The sequence below is a fragment of the Lagenorhynchus albirostris genome, chromosome 2 (assembly GCF_949774975.1).
Source record: "Lagenorhynchus albirostris chromosome 2, mLagAlb1.1, whole genome shotgun sequence".
NCBI lineage: Eukaryota > Metazoa > Chordata > Mammalia > Artiodactyla > Delphinidae > Lagenorhynchus > Lagenorhynchus albirostris.
The window spans coordinates 177,708,859-177,721,067 of NC_083096.1; the positions used below are offsets into that span (position 1 = coordinate 177,708,859).

At 46.6% G+C, this 12,209-nt stretch overlaps 2 protein-coding genes across 5 annotated transcripts in view; one reads left to right on the forward strand and one right to left on the reverse strand.

The window, feature by feature from the left end:
- Nucleotides 1-12,209, forward strand: part of MTOR (mechanistic target of rapamycin kinase) — a 117,704-nt gene that overhangs the window by 51,384 nt on the left and 54,111 nt on the right. The gene's annotated exons all lie outside the window — the stretch shown is intronic.
- Nucleotides 35-6,860, reverse strand: ANGPTL7 (angiopoietin like 7). The gene is made up of 5 exons (XM_060141445.1): nucleotides 6,180-6,860; nucleotides 3,457-3,557; nucleotides 2,477-2,671; nucleotides 1,406-1,604; nucleotides 35-1,181 (listed from the first exon to the last, which is right to left on the reverse strand). The coding sequence occupies exons 1-5, from the start codon at nucleotides 6,547-6,549 to the stop codon at nucleotides 1,012-1,014; spliced, it is 1,035 nt and encodes a 344-aa protein (XP_059997428.1). The 5' UTR covers nucleotides 6,550-6,860; the 3' UTR covers nucleotides 35-1,011.

Below are 12,209 nucleotides of genomic sequence, written 5' to 3' on the forward strand. Positions count from 1 at the left end.
TCTCAGTGGTAATAGTAATAATTTTAAAAGGAACGAGGTTTAAAAGAGTTTATTGTAGAAGGAAGAAAAAACTTCGAATGTTTAAAATGAACTACAATATTGTATTTCTACAAAGCAAAATGCTTATATACAGCGTGAATTATTTCTTAACCATAGTGCCATTTAACTTCCTGTTTCAGCCATTTTTTATAGATGAGATAAAAGAGGAAGCTCTTTGAGCCCTTTTCTTACAAAGTAAATAAAAATAGACATATCTGTATTGACTGTGAAGATTTTAAGGCAGTTTTTTGCAAGCGTCCACAGGGACTTATCTTCCCCTCCCACTGGAGCTCCTGCCACCACTGGACCCACTTCCTGCCTCTCAGTGCTGGGCCCTGACCGAGGCCGAGCAGGGGAGGTGCTCAGAGGCCAATTGCAAGGCCCAGAGCCCTGGAGTTTCCTCCAGTCAGTTCCAGCCTGGGTCTGTTCACCTCCAGCAGAAAAATTTTTGTCTTTTAAAAAAAAATTGTGTAGACTGAAGATAATTTCATTGGATTTAAAAGCAGAAACTCCTCTCCTCCACCGCCCTCTTCACTCCTTTCTCTAACACCCAAGAGAATCAAAATAATCTGGTCCTTTTCAGCAAAGGGATTTATTTTCTGCCCTCACGTAACCTAGGCCTTAAGGAAAATGCTTAAAGTGAACTCACAATTATTTTTCTTTCACAGAAAAATCATGTGGAAAAGAAGCTGCTGCTATGTCAGGGATCACAGGCAGACAGCCCACTCAGGCCAGCCCCCTGAGAAGTCTGTGTCTGGACCCACGGTGTTTAGTTAAATACTTCCTCCCATTTACTGTAACATCCTCAGTACATAGATTTTTTGGTTCTCCTAAGAGACTTACTCTCTCACTGAAGATGATAGGCCATTTTCTGTCCCTGCCCTTTTTATACTCCCTTCCTCTCCTCCTCTGCCTTTTCCCAGCCTCCGTTTGTCTCCACTTCTCCAGCCCTGCTCCAGAGCAGGCTTCTTTTTACGGCTGGAAGTCTTCTGGGCGGATTTTCATCTCCACTCGTTTGAGGGAGTAGCTAGACCCATGCCAGCCGTACCAGGTGATGCCGTCCAGGTGCTTGCTGTGCTCCCCAAGGCGGTAGTAAACACCATTGAGGTTGGAGTCTGTGCAGCAGTTGTACCAGTATCCACCTGGGACAGGAAACAGGTCAGTGCTAGTATGTCCTTGGAAATAGCTGATAGACCAGGCAGCAGGGATTTGTGATGCTTTTTAAACTGTACCTAAGCCATTAGGGTCAGTGTCAAACAGGAGTACCAAAGCCAGAATACCAACTGCAGTTATAAATTCACTCTTTCTCCTCCAGTGGGACTATGGCCTTGTACCTGAACTCTCACTTCCCAACCCCAACTCTCACCTTTCCGGAGCTGGGCACACTTGTCTAAGCAGTTGTCATTGTCCTTGTCCTTGGTGCTGAAGGCTGTGTTGTTGTGATAAACAAGGGCATCATTCCCCACGTTGCCGCTGTAGTTCCCCAGGAAGAGGCGGTAGCTGTTCCGTTCATTGCCCAAAACAAAGTGGCTGTACTCAGCGTAGCGCATGTTGCCCTCCCAGTCCTGTCCGGGGGGCAGAGCCTTAGAAAACTGCAGCAGGGCCTCCTTTCATACCATCCTGCACCTCTTCCCTCTCCCCAGCTGCAGCCACACACCTTTTTACTACTTTATTACTTGTCTACCTCTAGTTTAACACACTAACACACTTATATACAGCGTGAATTTAACACACTTATGTACAGCGTGAGTTATTTCTTAACCATAGTGCCATTTACCTTCTTGTTTCAGCCATTTTTTATAGATGAGATAAAAGAGGAAGCTCTTTGAGCCCTTTTCTTACAAAGTAAATAAAAATAGACATATCTGTATTGACTGTGAAGATTTTAAGGCAGTTTTTTGCAAGCGTCCACAGGGACTTATCTTCCCCTCCTCCAGGGAATCAAAAACAAGGGTCCTAGATCAGACTTCTCTCCTGGGTCACCATATGGCCCTGGTTAGTCTCTCATTCTCTTCCCCTTTACATCCCTGTCTGTAAGGTGTACACGTGTGTGTGTTTTGCTGTATCCCACTCTGAGATGTCGTAAGAGTAACCTGAGAACATAGTGACGCTTCAGGGCCTTTGATGAGGGTCACCAGCCGATACCAGTAAGGTTTGCATGTAGAGGACCTCATGCCCCAGGCCAGGGCAGGGACCACAGTGTTTCAGCCCAGCTGACTGTTGGATTCCTCTGCTCTGGCCTGAGTCTGGCCTCTCCCTTGTACCTGCAGCCTTGTTTTTGTGAAAAATAGGAAAAAAAGCCCTATTCTTCCTCAACTGTACTGCAACCTGCAGGAAAACCATCACAACAAGTATACCAGCCGATGGCGAACAGGAGTAGGAATGACGCCCAGGAGTTGCACACAGTTGGGCGTGGCGGCCCTGGTCTCATGCTCACCTCCATCTCCACGCGTAGCCGGGTTGGCCTCCTGGAGAGCCGGTGGATGTGGTCGTTCCCCAGCCAGAAGTCCCCACTGATGCTGCCAAAGCCCTGCTTGTACTGCTTCCAGTCCCGGTAGAAGGAGACAAGGCCACTCTTTCTTCTCTGAATGGTGGTCCAGCCACCACCTGAAGTCTCCATGTCACAGAACACCTGGAGCAGAGGGGATGCCCTCCCTGGTCAGGACGTGCCGAGGCAGGCAGCGCGAGCCTGAGCGTGGCTTCCCACCTTTCTCCCACCCCGTAGAGCTAAGGGACGTGTGCCCTTCCACAGCCATGCTGGCTCACTAGGCAACGATTCTGCCCCAGGGTTGGCAAGCTGGGCAGGCTGGTGGTTTGCTGAGATTAAAGTTGAGGATAAGAGCAAGTGCACGGAGAGTCTGAAAGGAAAAAGTCCAGGTCCTTCTGACACACTCCCTATATGTTCTCTTTTCTCCCCAAAGAGTCACTGCCGTAGGATGTGGCAAGGGATCGCAGCTAGTTAGGTGGTGGTTATAGCATTATCTAACTGTTAGAAGGTTTAGTGTTTGGTTGCTAATGATTTGAAGGAGCAAAACAGATGCCTGGATTTTTTTCCTCCATAAATTGAGTGCTTAGATAGCTCTCTGGCGTTGATGTGTTTGCTTCTCTGTCTTTTTTTTTTTTTTTTTTTCGAGGTACACGGGCCTCTCACTGTTGTGGCCTCTCCCGTTGCGGAGCGCAGGCTCAGCGGCCATGGCTCACGGGCCCAGCCGCTCCGCGGCATGTGGGATCCTCCCAGACTGGGGCACGAACCCGCGTCCCCTGCATCGGCAAGCGGACTCTCAACCACTGCGCCACCAGGGAAGCCCTGCTTCTCTGTCTTGAGTTTCCCTCTCTTTAGACTGTGACTAGCCCTATTGTCCCCAGCCTTTGACGGGTGGAGGATAGATGGTAGTACATGGGCTGTGATGACCTCACCTCCAGCTCAGGGCTGCCCAGGAAGTCATCGGGAGGAAGCTTATACACTCCAGAGATGCGGTAGTTCTTCTGGTAGAGAGACGAGCAGTCGTAGATGGCATCTACAAAAGGAGAAAACCACAGGGTGAGCATCCAAACCCAGGGGCTTTGTGGCTAGCTGGCATCCCTGCTGCATCTAAATTGAAAGTTTAGGAAGGGAGACTTCATTTCTACCACAGAATTCACAGGAGTGTTCATTGCTGGGCAGTGTCTGGACTTGGGAGAGGTGGGCATCAGGAGGCCAGGAACGGGTGTGTTTGGGCCTCACTGGTGGTAGGGCTGAGGGCTAGGGAAACCCTTCACCTGGATAGCACAACGGTACAAACAGGTGGCTTCAGGTTTGTGCTGAAATGATCCCCCTGTAGTTCTAGGGCATGAATTCTGAAAACGTTACAATGTGTAAGGGCCACTAACAGATCCTCCTGTTTAATAGATTCAGCTTCTGGGACAGCCAGCCTCTATTCCTAAATAAGTCATGAAGATCTCATAGGGTCTGGTTTTATTGTTTCTCGGTTTGTTTTTCTTGTTTTTCAGAGGTAATGGCTACTGCCTACTAGGTCCCTTATTAGCAGAGATTTATAATTTTATCTTTCCCTCCTTAATCCAACACTGCTAGACAAATGAAAATGAAACACCCTAAGGAACCCTTGGAGGCCTTCCCCTGACACCATTATTAAAACAAGGAAATGAGAGATTTGGGCAGGCGGGCTTTCACTCTGGGGTTGATTTTAATGTTTCCTCAGCTGCCCTGGGGGCTAGTGCTTTATGAAAGATTTTGTCTCCTTGTTGTTCTAAACATCAAAGAGCTTTGTGGAAGGGACAGCCTTTCCAGATAGGATTCAGAGAGCAGGAACTCTCGCCTGTCTAGGAGATGCCTCCTGCCCACTGTGTCTTGGGATTCTTTTCTTGGTGACTGCTGCACTGGGCCTTCAAGAGGAGGACACAGTGGGCAGTTTCCCGCTGTGGGAATTGTTCAAGGCAGAGCACTTTGGGGAGGGGAAACGGGAGACCCTTGTCTTCCCTATCAGAGGTCATCACTTCCTCTTACTGATGAAAGCATCAACTTACTGCTTTCTCCAAGGGGCTAGCTACTTACAGAGTATAAAGGTGACCCCACACCTGGTAGCAGAGAAGAAAAGTAAGGAATGATGGCCTGGGCAGGAAGAGTAAGAGGCCCGGCAAGAGAGCTGCATTTGACTCCCAAGAAACTCCTTGCTGGGAGATGAGAAAATCCCGTTTGGAGGAGCAGGACGTGGCGTTGGTCAGATTCCTCTGTCTTGCCTGGTCCTCCTGTGTGTCTGGTTTCATCACACAGACCAAATCAGGACTCACTTGTCTGGAAAATGGCCTGAGAAGACCTTTCTGGTCCCAAACTGAGAGTCAGGAAGTACATGCTTAGAAAGTGATTTACACACACAAAAATTTTTTTATTGGAGTATAATTGCTTTACAGTGGTGTGTTAGTTTCTGCTCTACAATGAAGTGAACCCCTCCCTCGTGGACCTCTCTCCCCCCATGCCCTATCCCACCCATCTAGGTCATCACAGAGCACCGAGCTGAGCTCCCTGTGCTATACAGCAGGTTCCCACTAGCTATCCATTTTACACGTGGTAGTATATTTATGTCAAATCTAATCTCCCAGTTCATCCCACACAAAATTTTTAAGCTTAATTTCATGTTAAAACTTTTTCTTCATTTGAGTTGAGGGTAACCAGTAAGACTTACTCTGCTCTTTATTCTTGGTTTGGTTTATAATATGACCAAAAAGATTTTCTTTTAAGTTCTTATATCAGCAAGAAATGACATATCTATAGACTATGCTCCTTGTAACTAATAATTTCCTGATAATTTCAGCAAACCAAATTTCTGTCTGAACAATAAATTCACCTTGGCCTGTCTAAGCCAAGCTAAGTAGAAACTGAAAATTGTTTTGGAAAAGAAAACAGTAAACGTATCTTATTTTCGGCCTACTAAAAATGTAAATTTCAGCATTGCATTTTCCTGTATAACTGGGGAGAATTTTATTTGCAATTGTGGGGAAAAAATAGAAATACCAGAATTGCGCAACCTTGAGGAGTCAGTCCTTTTTGAACATGAAGGAGTCCTTCAGATGACTCTGGGCAGTGTCTGTGCACTTAATTCTGAGCCAGTGAGAATTAGGTTGGCAGACAGGACACCGAAGTCCATTAATGCCCATTCCACTAAATCCCAGGGACCCGAGAGAACTGTTTTAGGCAAAACTTTGCTTCTAGAGATGTTATGATTTTGGTGTTCATTCCTGCTTCCTTGGGACTGAGGGTACAGCCGGTCAGCTCTGGGTAAGGAAGTGGATTAATCAGGAAAACTGGAACCCAGTTTCTAAGACTTGCTTTGTGACTTTGAGCAAACCGCATGATCTCTCTGTGTTCCAAGATGGTAATTCATACCTTCAATATGCCAAAACATTGCAGGGCTAAAAAAAAGCTGGGTAAACGTACAGAACCTTAGAAATCAAAAGAAATACTTCGTAAGCCTTTGCTAAAGAGAAAATAGAGCTGGTGGCACGTACCCAAGAAAGTAAGTTCCATGAGAACCCCCAGGGATCGTTCTGACGACCACGTCACCTAGAAGCAATACTCCAGACAGGAGGCGCTCGACTTTGTGAGGGGGAAGGTGGTGAGTAGCGTGAGGACACGTCCTCCTTACCTGCCAAGGTCTGGGTGACAGTCTGCGCTGCCTGCAGCTGCATGATGCCCATCTGATTGTTCATCTCGGAGTACTTGCTCTCGGCCTCTGTGAGCCGCGACTCCATGCGCTTGGAATTGCTCTCCAGCTCCATCACCTGCATGACCACGCTGACCCAGTCCCTTTCCTGCTTCCTGCTCAGGTCGCTCAGCAGGCTGCTTAGGTTGGCAGTTTGGGCCCTGAGCTCCTTCGCCTCCTCGCAGCAGCCGGCCACGGCGAGCTCTGCAGGCGTCTTGCGCTTAGGGGGCTTCTGTGGCCACGCTGGGTGGCTGACAAAGGCCACAGTGAAAATGCAGAGCCAGGCCACGGCCGAGAGAGTCTCTTTCAGCATCTTTCGTGGGCCTGGTTGAGGAAGGCTCTTCCTCTGGGGCAATCTGGCTGTGTCCAGCTGAGGCGTGCAGAGCTGCGGCAAATTAGAACCTAGCCCTTTCGCTCTTGGTGGACTTAGCACTTTGTTGTTCCTCTCCCCTTGCTCTTTCTTAGCCTTTCTCAAAACTTGAGTTTCTGAACGGGCAGCTTAATTGGGTATCCTATAGCCTTCCTTCCCAAGACTGAATGCTCGACAAACTCAGCATCTTAAATATTGTTTTCTGCCTGCACCTCCACCCCTACCATGGCCGTGCATAGCGCTTTAGCCCCTCCCAGCTCATCTGGGAGGGTCAGGTGCCTGTTGGGTGAAGTCAGCGTAAACTTAGGCCAGAGGAGGGGAGGAGAGAGACAGGGGCAGTCTTTCTTTCCTTGCCTGCACAGTCTCTGGGCTAAGACAAGAGGACTGAATTTGTGTGTTTCCAGTTTTGCCTATTAGATTGTACCCCTGCCAGCCACTGGCTCTGCTCTATAAGCAAGCAGGGCAGGGTCAGAAGAATTTCCAGATTCCATTCTAAAGGTTATATAACCGTGGGGTGAGCATAAGGTAGGCAAAGAGAGTTGGGAATAAGACTCTCCACTCACAGGGAGGCCTGTTACTGCAATCCACGCTGTTTATACGAGGCTCTAGTCTATTTTGGCATCCTTCTGAATGTGCTTTTAACAAGGCTCATTATTCCTTTCTCTGATCATCATTCAGTGTTTTACAAAACCCTCTTTTGGCCTGGATCTAACGCTATCTCACATTTGAAAATTTCCAACTTAGAAAAGCTTTAGAAATAGAAGGATAGAGGAAATCTCTTAAGAAGCAAAAAAGGGCTTTGTAGCTTGTACCCACAGGCTTTACCCAGTTCTTTCTTTTTACATACTTTCTCCTTCAATAAAGAATGGGCCAGTGTTCGCCTCTCACAGTTGACATTTGGCATGGAAGTGGCAGCGATGGCAGCAGGGGTGAAAACGCAGAACTTGGTCCCGGGATGGGCACCTGCACGCCCACCAGTGTTCATGCAGAACAGAGAACAGGCACAGCCACGGCCCATGGTTCTAAACCTGGAAAGTATGTTAAAACGTAGAGAAAAACATCCCCATTGCCTAATAATCCATGTCTGGAGCCTCATTTCCCTTTTCCTATGGAATATGGTTTGCAGATTTATTCTCTGTATATGATATATATATATATTCTCTATATATATCCCTGACAATAGGGATATTGTCATTTTTCATGTACTGTATTTAAAGGAGATTCCTCCTTTGAAAACAAGTGGGGAAAAAAACTGGGTTTTCAGCAAATCTTAAATCCTTAAAATGAGCTTTTCACTAAGAAGGTAAACAAAGTTCCCTCTGTCCATACACGGTAACTGTCTTCGGAACATACTCTTGCTGTTTCCGGGTGCAGCGCTTATACTGTTGCTATTCCATATGGGCCCTTCACACACAAGCCTGAGGCCTGGCAGCCCTCCTTCCCGCCGTGACCCCCAGAGCCTTTTTCCAGTCAGGGCTTCTGCTTCTCAGAAAGTCATTTCTGTTCAGGCAGCTGGAGTTACCAAACACTTTTTTTTTTCCTGTAAATCAAAAAGCAGGAGTGGATCAGGTGGATCAGGGTTTGTTTGCTAACCTGCTCATCTTCTTTGCCTGCTTAGGAGTGAGGATGTTGCTGGAGTTCTGTAGCAGCTTGTCATTCTGCTCAAAAGGGTCTTTTTAGAATTGGCACTGTCAGCCAGTCCCTGCTGTCTCTTTGCAAATGTCTAGTCCAGCCGGGCACTGCAGCCTTAGCTCATGGAGCTCACTTCACTAAGGCGAACCTGGCCCCGACCGCCAGCATCCGACAGGGTCATTCAGCAGGGTCTGCTAAACTCCACGAGGATCTCCTACCCAGCTTAACCGACACTGAGCACTGAGCTTAAACCGTGTGGCACACAATTGTATGTAGCCTCACACACGATGCTGCTGTCTTGGTAGAGAACATCATGGAACAATGGTGCTTTATGGATTCCTGGCCGGCTTTTTGTTTGTTCTTTCCAGTGACCATTTCCTCTGCCCAAACAGAAGAATTTTGTTATGAATAGATTTTCATATCTGGGCAGAAAATGAATCGATCATTCATATTTGCAACCCATGTAGCAGTCCTTTCCAGGAAAGGTAGGAAGGGGTTCCTAAGTTTGGATCAAAAGCATCTAGCTTTTAGCATGAGTGCCTACTCTCTGACATTTGTTTTCTGGAAACTTATTTCTAACATAAGGCTTAAGTTGGAGACAGAAGCTTTTTTTATTTGAAGATTTTCTTAAATTGTCTAACCTGCCCAAATCTTCAACACTGCCCCCCCCATTTTGAGAAAAATAGCTAGTTAAGAGTATATCCCATGCCAGAAGATTATCTGTCCTCCAAAACATCTACAACCCTAGGGTGTCCTAGATTCTGAATTTCTGAAAGAAGGAAAAATAAGTCCTTGTTTTGAGTACAGCTAAGCCAGTAGAGAAAACCAGGACAAATGCGGAAGACTAGAGCAGTTTTCCCTTCTCTGAGAGGCTTTTAATCCCTTCTCTGCCCTTCGGTGAACAGTGTGACCATAAAAAATGGGAATTAATTGAGAAAATATGGAAAACCTGTGTCGGACACCTTACAGTTTTTCCTTTTCTCCATTTTGCTGGTGGTGAAAGAGGGTCAGCTTGGAGCTCTTGAGATAGATGTTTATGAAAATAAAGCTTATGTTCTTTTGAGAAAAGCCAGTGAGCTTTTACTTCACAGTCTGGGCTGTGCTGCCTTAGGCTGGCACCAAGGATTGGATGTGTCCGAGCAGCCTGGGAATTCCAGAGCTGAGAAGGGCCTAGAGCTGGTCTTTCCTTCTCCCCCAGTAGGGGCGTCATGTCTCATTTTCTTGAAAATGTTCCTGTTGGAGAGACTCCTTGTTTTCCAGTGTATTCGTGCCCCTGCCTACTCTTAAACCATCCTTCCAAACTGGTGAGGGAGGAACAGCTGCCCTCAGTGCCAGGCTCTGTTTGTTGAATGAATACATCGCAGAAGAATCTGCCTTGTTGTTAGTTTAGCCGTGTGTTTGTGGTCATATTTTACTTCCGAAGTCTTCTAACAAGCCACAGCTGCCTTACTACATGTGGCCATTTAATCCCTGACCCTTCTACTGCTCAGTCCTACTTCCATCTCAGCCCGAAGTCCAGGTCCATCGCAGAAGGTATTTGCACCTCTTCCCTAAGCCTTCTAGTTTGCCACTTCTCCCAAAGAGTGTGTCCTGGGCTTATTAGAAACCATTTCTTTCAGGCCTCCTCTTAGTGTCTACTGTTTAATTATAGCACCTAGCAAAAAAGTCTGTCTCTGAACCCTCTTAGGAATTTGCAGCCTCAGGTGCCTCACAGGCTAGGTGGAGAGACAGACAGCTGAACTCCAGGGCAGTGTGACATGCTGGGGTGGGGGACACAGCAGAGGGGGAGTGCCCAACCCAGATGAGGTTCTGGAAGGTCTCCTGAGGGAAGTGATACCCAGGGTTGTTGTTTTTGTGGGGTTTTTTGGTTTTTTTAAAGGAAGAAGTAGCCAGAAGTGGGAGAGGGCATTCTGAGCCAAGGTGCAGCTGTATGAAAAGCCTGGGCTTATAGAGCCTAAGTGGTCAAGTGTGGCGTTAAGGGGCAAGAAGGAAGAGGAGTGGTGGCAGGAATTAAAGCTGGACGAGTGGAGGCGCGTCGGGCCTCAGGGCCCTTGTACATCCCGGCGAGGCTGTAAGTGTTACTTGGGAGACGGGGCTGTGGAAGGAAGCCAGGAAGCTTCTACTTCTTGCTTTGTTTTTTTTTGAGTCTCACCAGGACAGTGGCTCTTTGTAGTTACCAAACAAGATTTTTAACTGGAAGTGGGTGGCTTAGAACATCAGAATTTCTTAAAATTGTAATGCATTCATATTAAATGCCCTGAAGGGCTCATCTGGCTTGAGGATTAAGGAAGTGGTATCTGAAGGACTTAAAGTTATTAAGTCTAGAATCAGATAAATCTGGGTTCTAATCCCTTCCCATCACTTGATAGTTATATGACCCTGGGCAAATTAATTAACTTCTCGGAGCTGACCAATCTGTGAAATGGGGATAAAAATTTTAACTACTCCTGGACTTCCCTGGCAGTGCAGTGGTTTGGACTCTGTGCTTCCACTGCAGGGGGCATGGGTTTGATCCCTGGTTGGGGAACTAGGATCCCACATGCTGTGCAGCACAGAAAAAAAAAAAAAAGTTAGTTAAAAAAAAAAATTATAACCACTTCACAGGACTTTTGTGAGGACTAAGTTAAATACAGCAAAAGATTAAAAATAGCTAAGGCATTTTTTTTTTTTTTTTTTTTTCTGGTTTGCGGGCTTCTCACTGTTGTGGCCTCTCCCGTTGCGGAGCACAGGCTCCGGACGCGCAGGCTCAGCGGCCATGGCTCACGGGCCCAGCCGCTCCGCAGCATGTGGGATCTTCCCAGACCGGGGCACGAACCCGTGTCCCCTGCATCATCAGGCAGACTCTCAACCACTGCGCCACCAGGGAAGCCCCAGCTAAGGCATTTTTGAAGAAGAAAAATAAATTTGGAGGAATTACCTTATTAGAAATCAAGATTTATCTTAAAGCTACAGTAAGTAATTAAGGCAATGTAGTATTGGCACAAGGATAGACAAATAGATAAATGGAGCAGATTTGAATGTCTAGAAACAGACCCACACATATATGAACACTTGATTTATGACAAGGTGCCACTATAGAACAGTGAGTTCCTCTGGGTAGGCTAGATAGCCTTATGGGGGGATAAAGGTTCTTGACCCTTACCCCATACCACACCCAAAACCTCAAGTCCAGGAGATTTAAAGTCTAAATCGGAAAACAGTAGGGCTTCTAGAAGATAACATAGGAGATTATCTTCAGCATCTTGGGATAAGCAAAGATTTCTTAAACAAGATTTGAAAAACACTGACCATAAAGGAAAACATCAAATGCAATAAAAGGAGTCATTTCTTTTCACTGGAAAACACCATGAAGAAAGTAAAAAGGCAAGAAGGTATTCCAGTACATACTTCTGTGTATACTGTATCCAGAGTATATATAGAACTCCTAACAAACAAACAAAAGGTAGCCAGTTAAAACATTGGCAAGAGATGTGAACAGGTACTTATTTCACAAAAGATTATGTCCACAAGGCCAGTCGACACATGAAAGACTGCTCAGGCTCATTAGTCATTATGGAAACTCAAATTTAAACTATACTGTGCAGGACTTCCTTGGTGGCGCAGTGGTTAAGAATCCGCCTGCCAGTGCAAGGGACACGGGTTCGAGCCCTGGTCTGGGAAGATCCCACATGCCGCAGAGCAACTAAGCCCGTGCGCCACAACTGCTGAGCCCGTGAGCCACAACTACTGAAGCCTGCGTGCCTAGAGCCCGTGCTCTGCAACAAGAGAAGCCACCACACTGAGAAACCTGCCACACCACAACAAAGAGTAGCCCCTGCTCACCGCAACTAGAGAAAGCCCACGCATAGCAACGAAGATCCAACACAACCAAAAATAAATAAATAAAAATAAGTTTTTTAAATAAAAAAATAAACCAGAAGGTGCAACTTACACAGCAATCAAAATGGCTGAAATGGAAAACACTAAATTCC

Excerpts from the sequence above, each read along its gene's own strand:
- ANGPTL7 (XM_060141445.1), bottom strand. The coding sequence starts at position 6,549 with ATGCTGAAAGAGACTCTCTCGGCCGTGGCCTGGCTCTGCATTTTCACT. Across the intron at positions 1,605-2,476 it reads GGCTACGCGTGGAGATGGAG|GACTGGGAGGGCAACATGCG; the intron begins GTGAGCATGAGA and ends CCCCCCGGACAG. Across the intron at positions 1,182-1,405 it reads GTGTGCCCAGCTCCGGAAAG|GTGGATACTGGTACAACTGC; the intron begins GTGAGAGTTGGG and ends TTCCTGTCCCAG.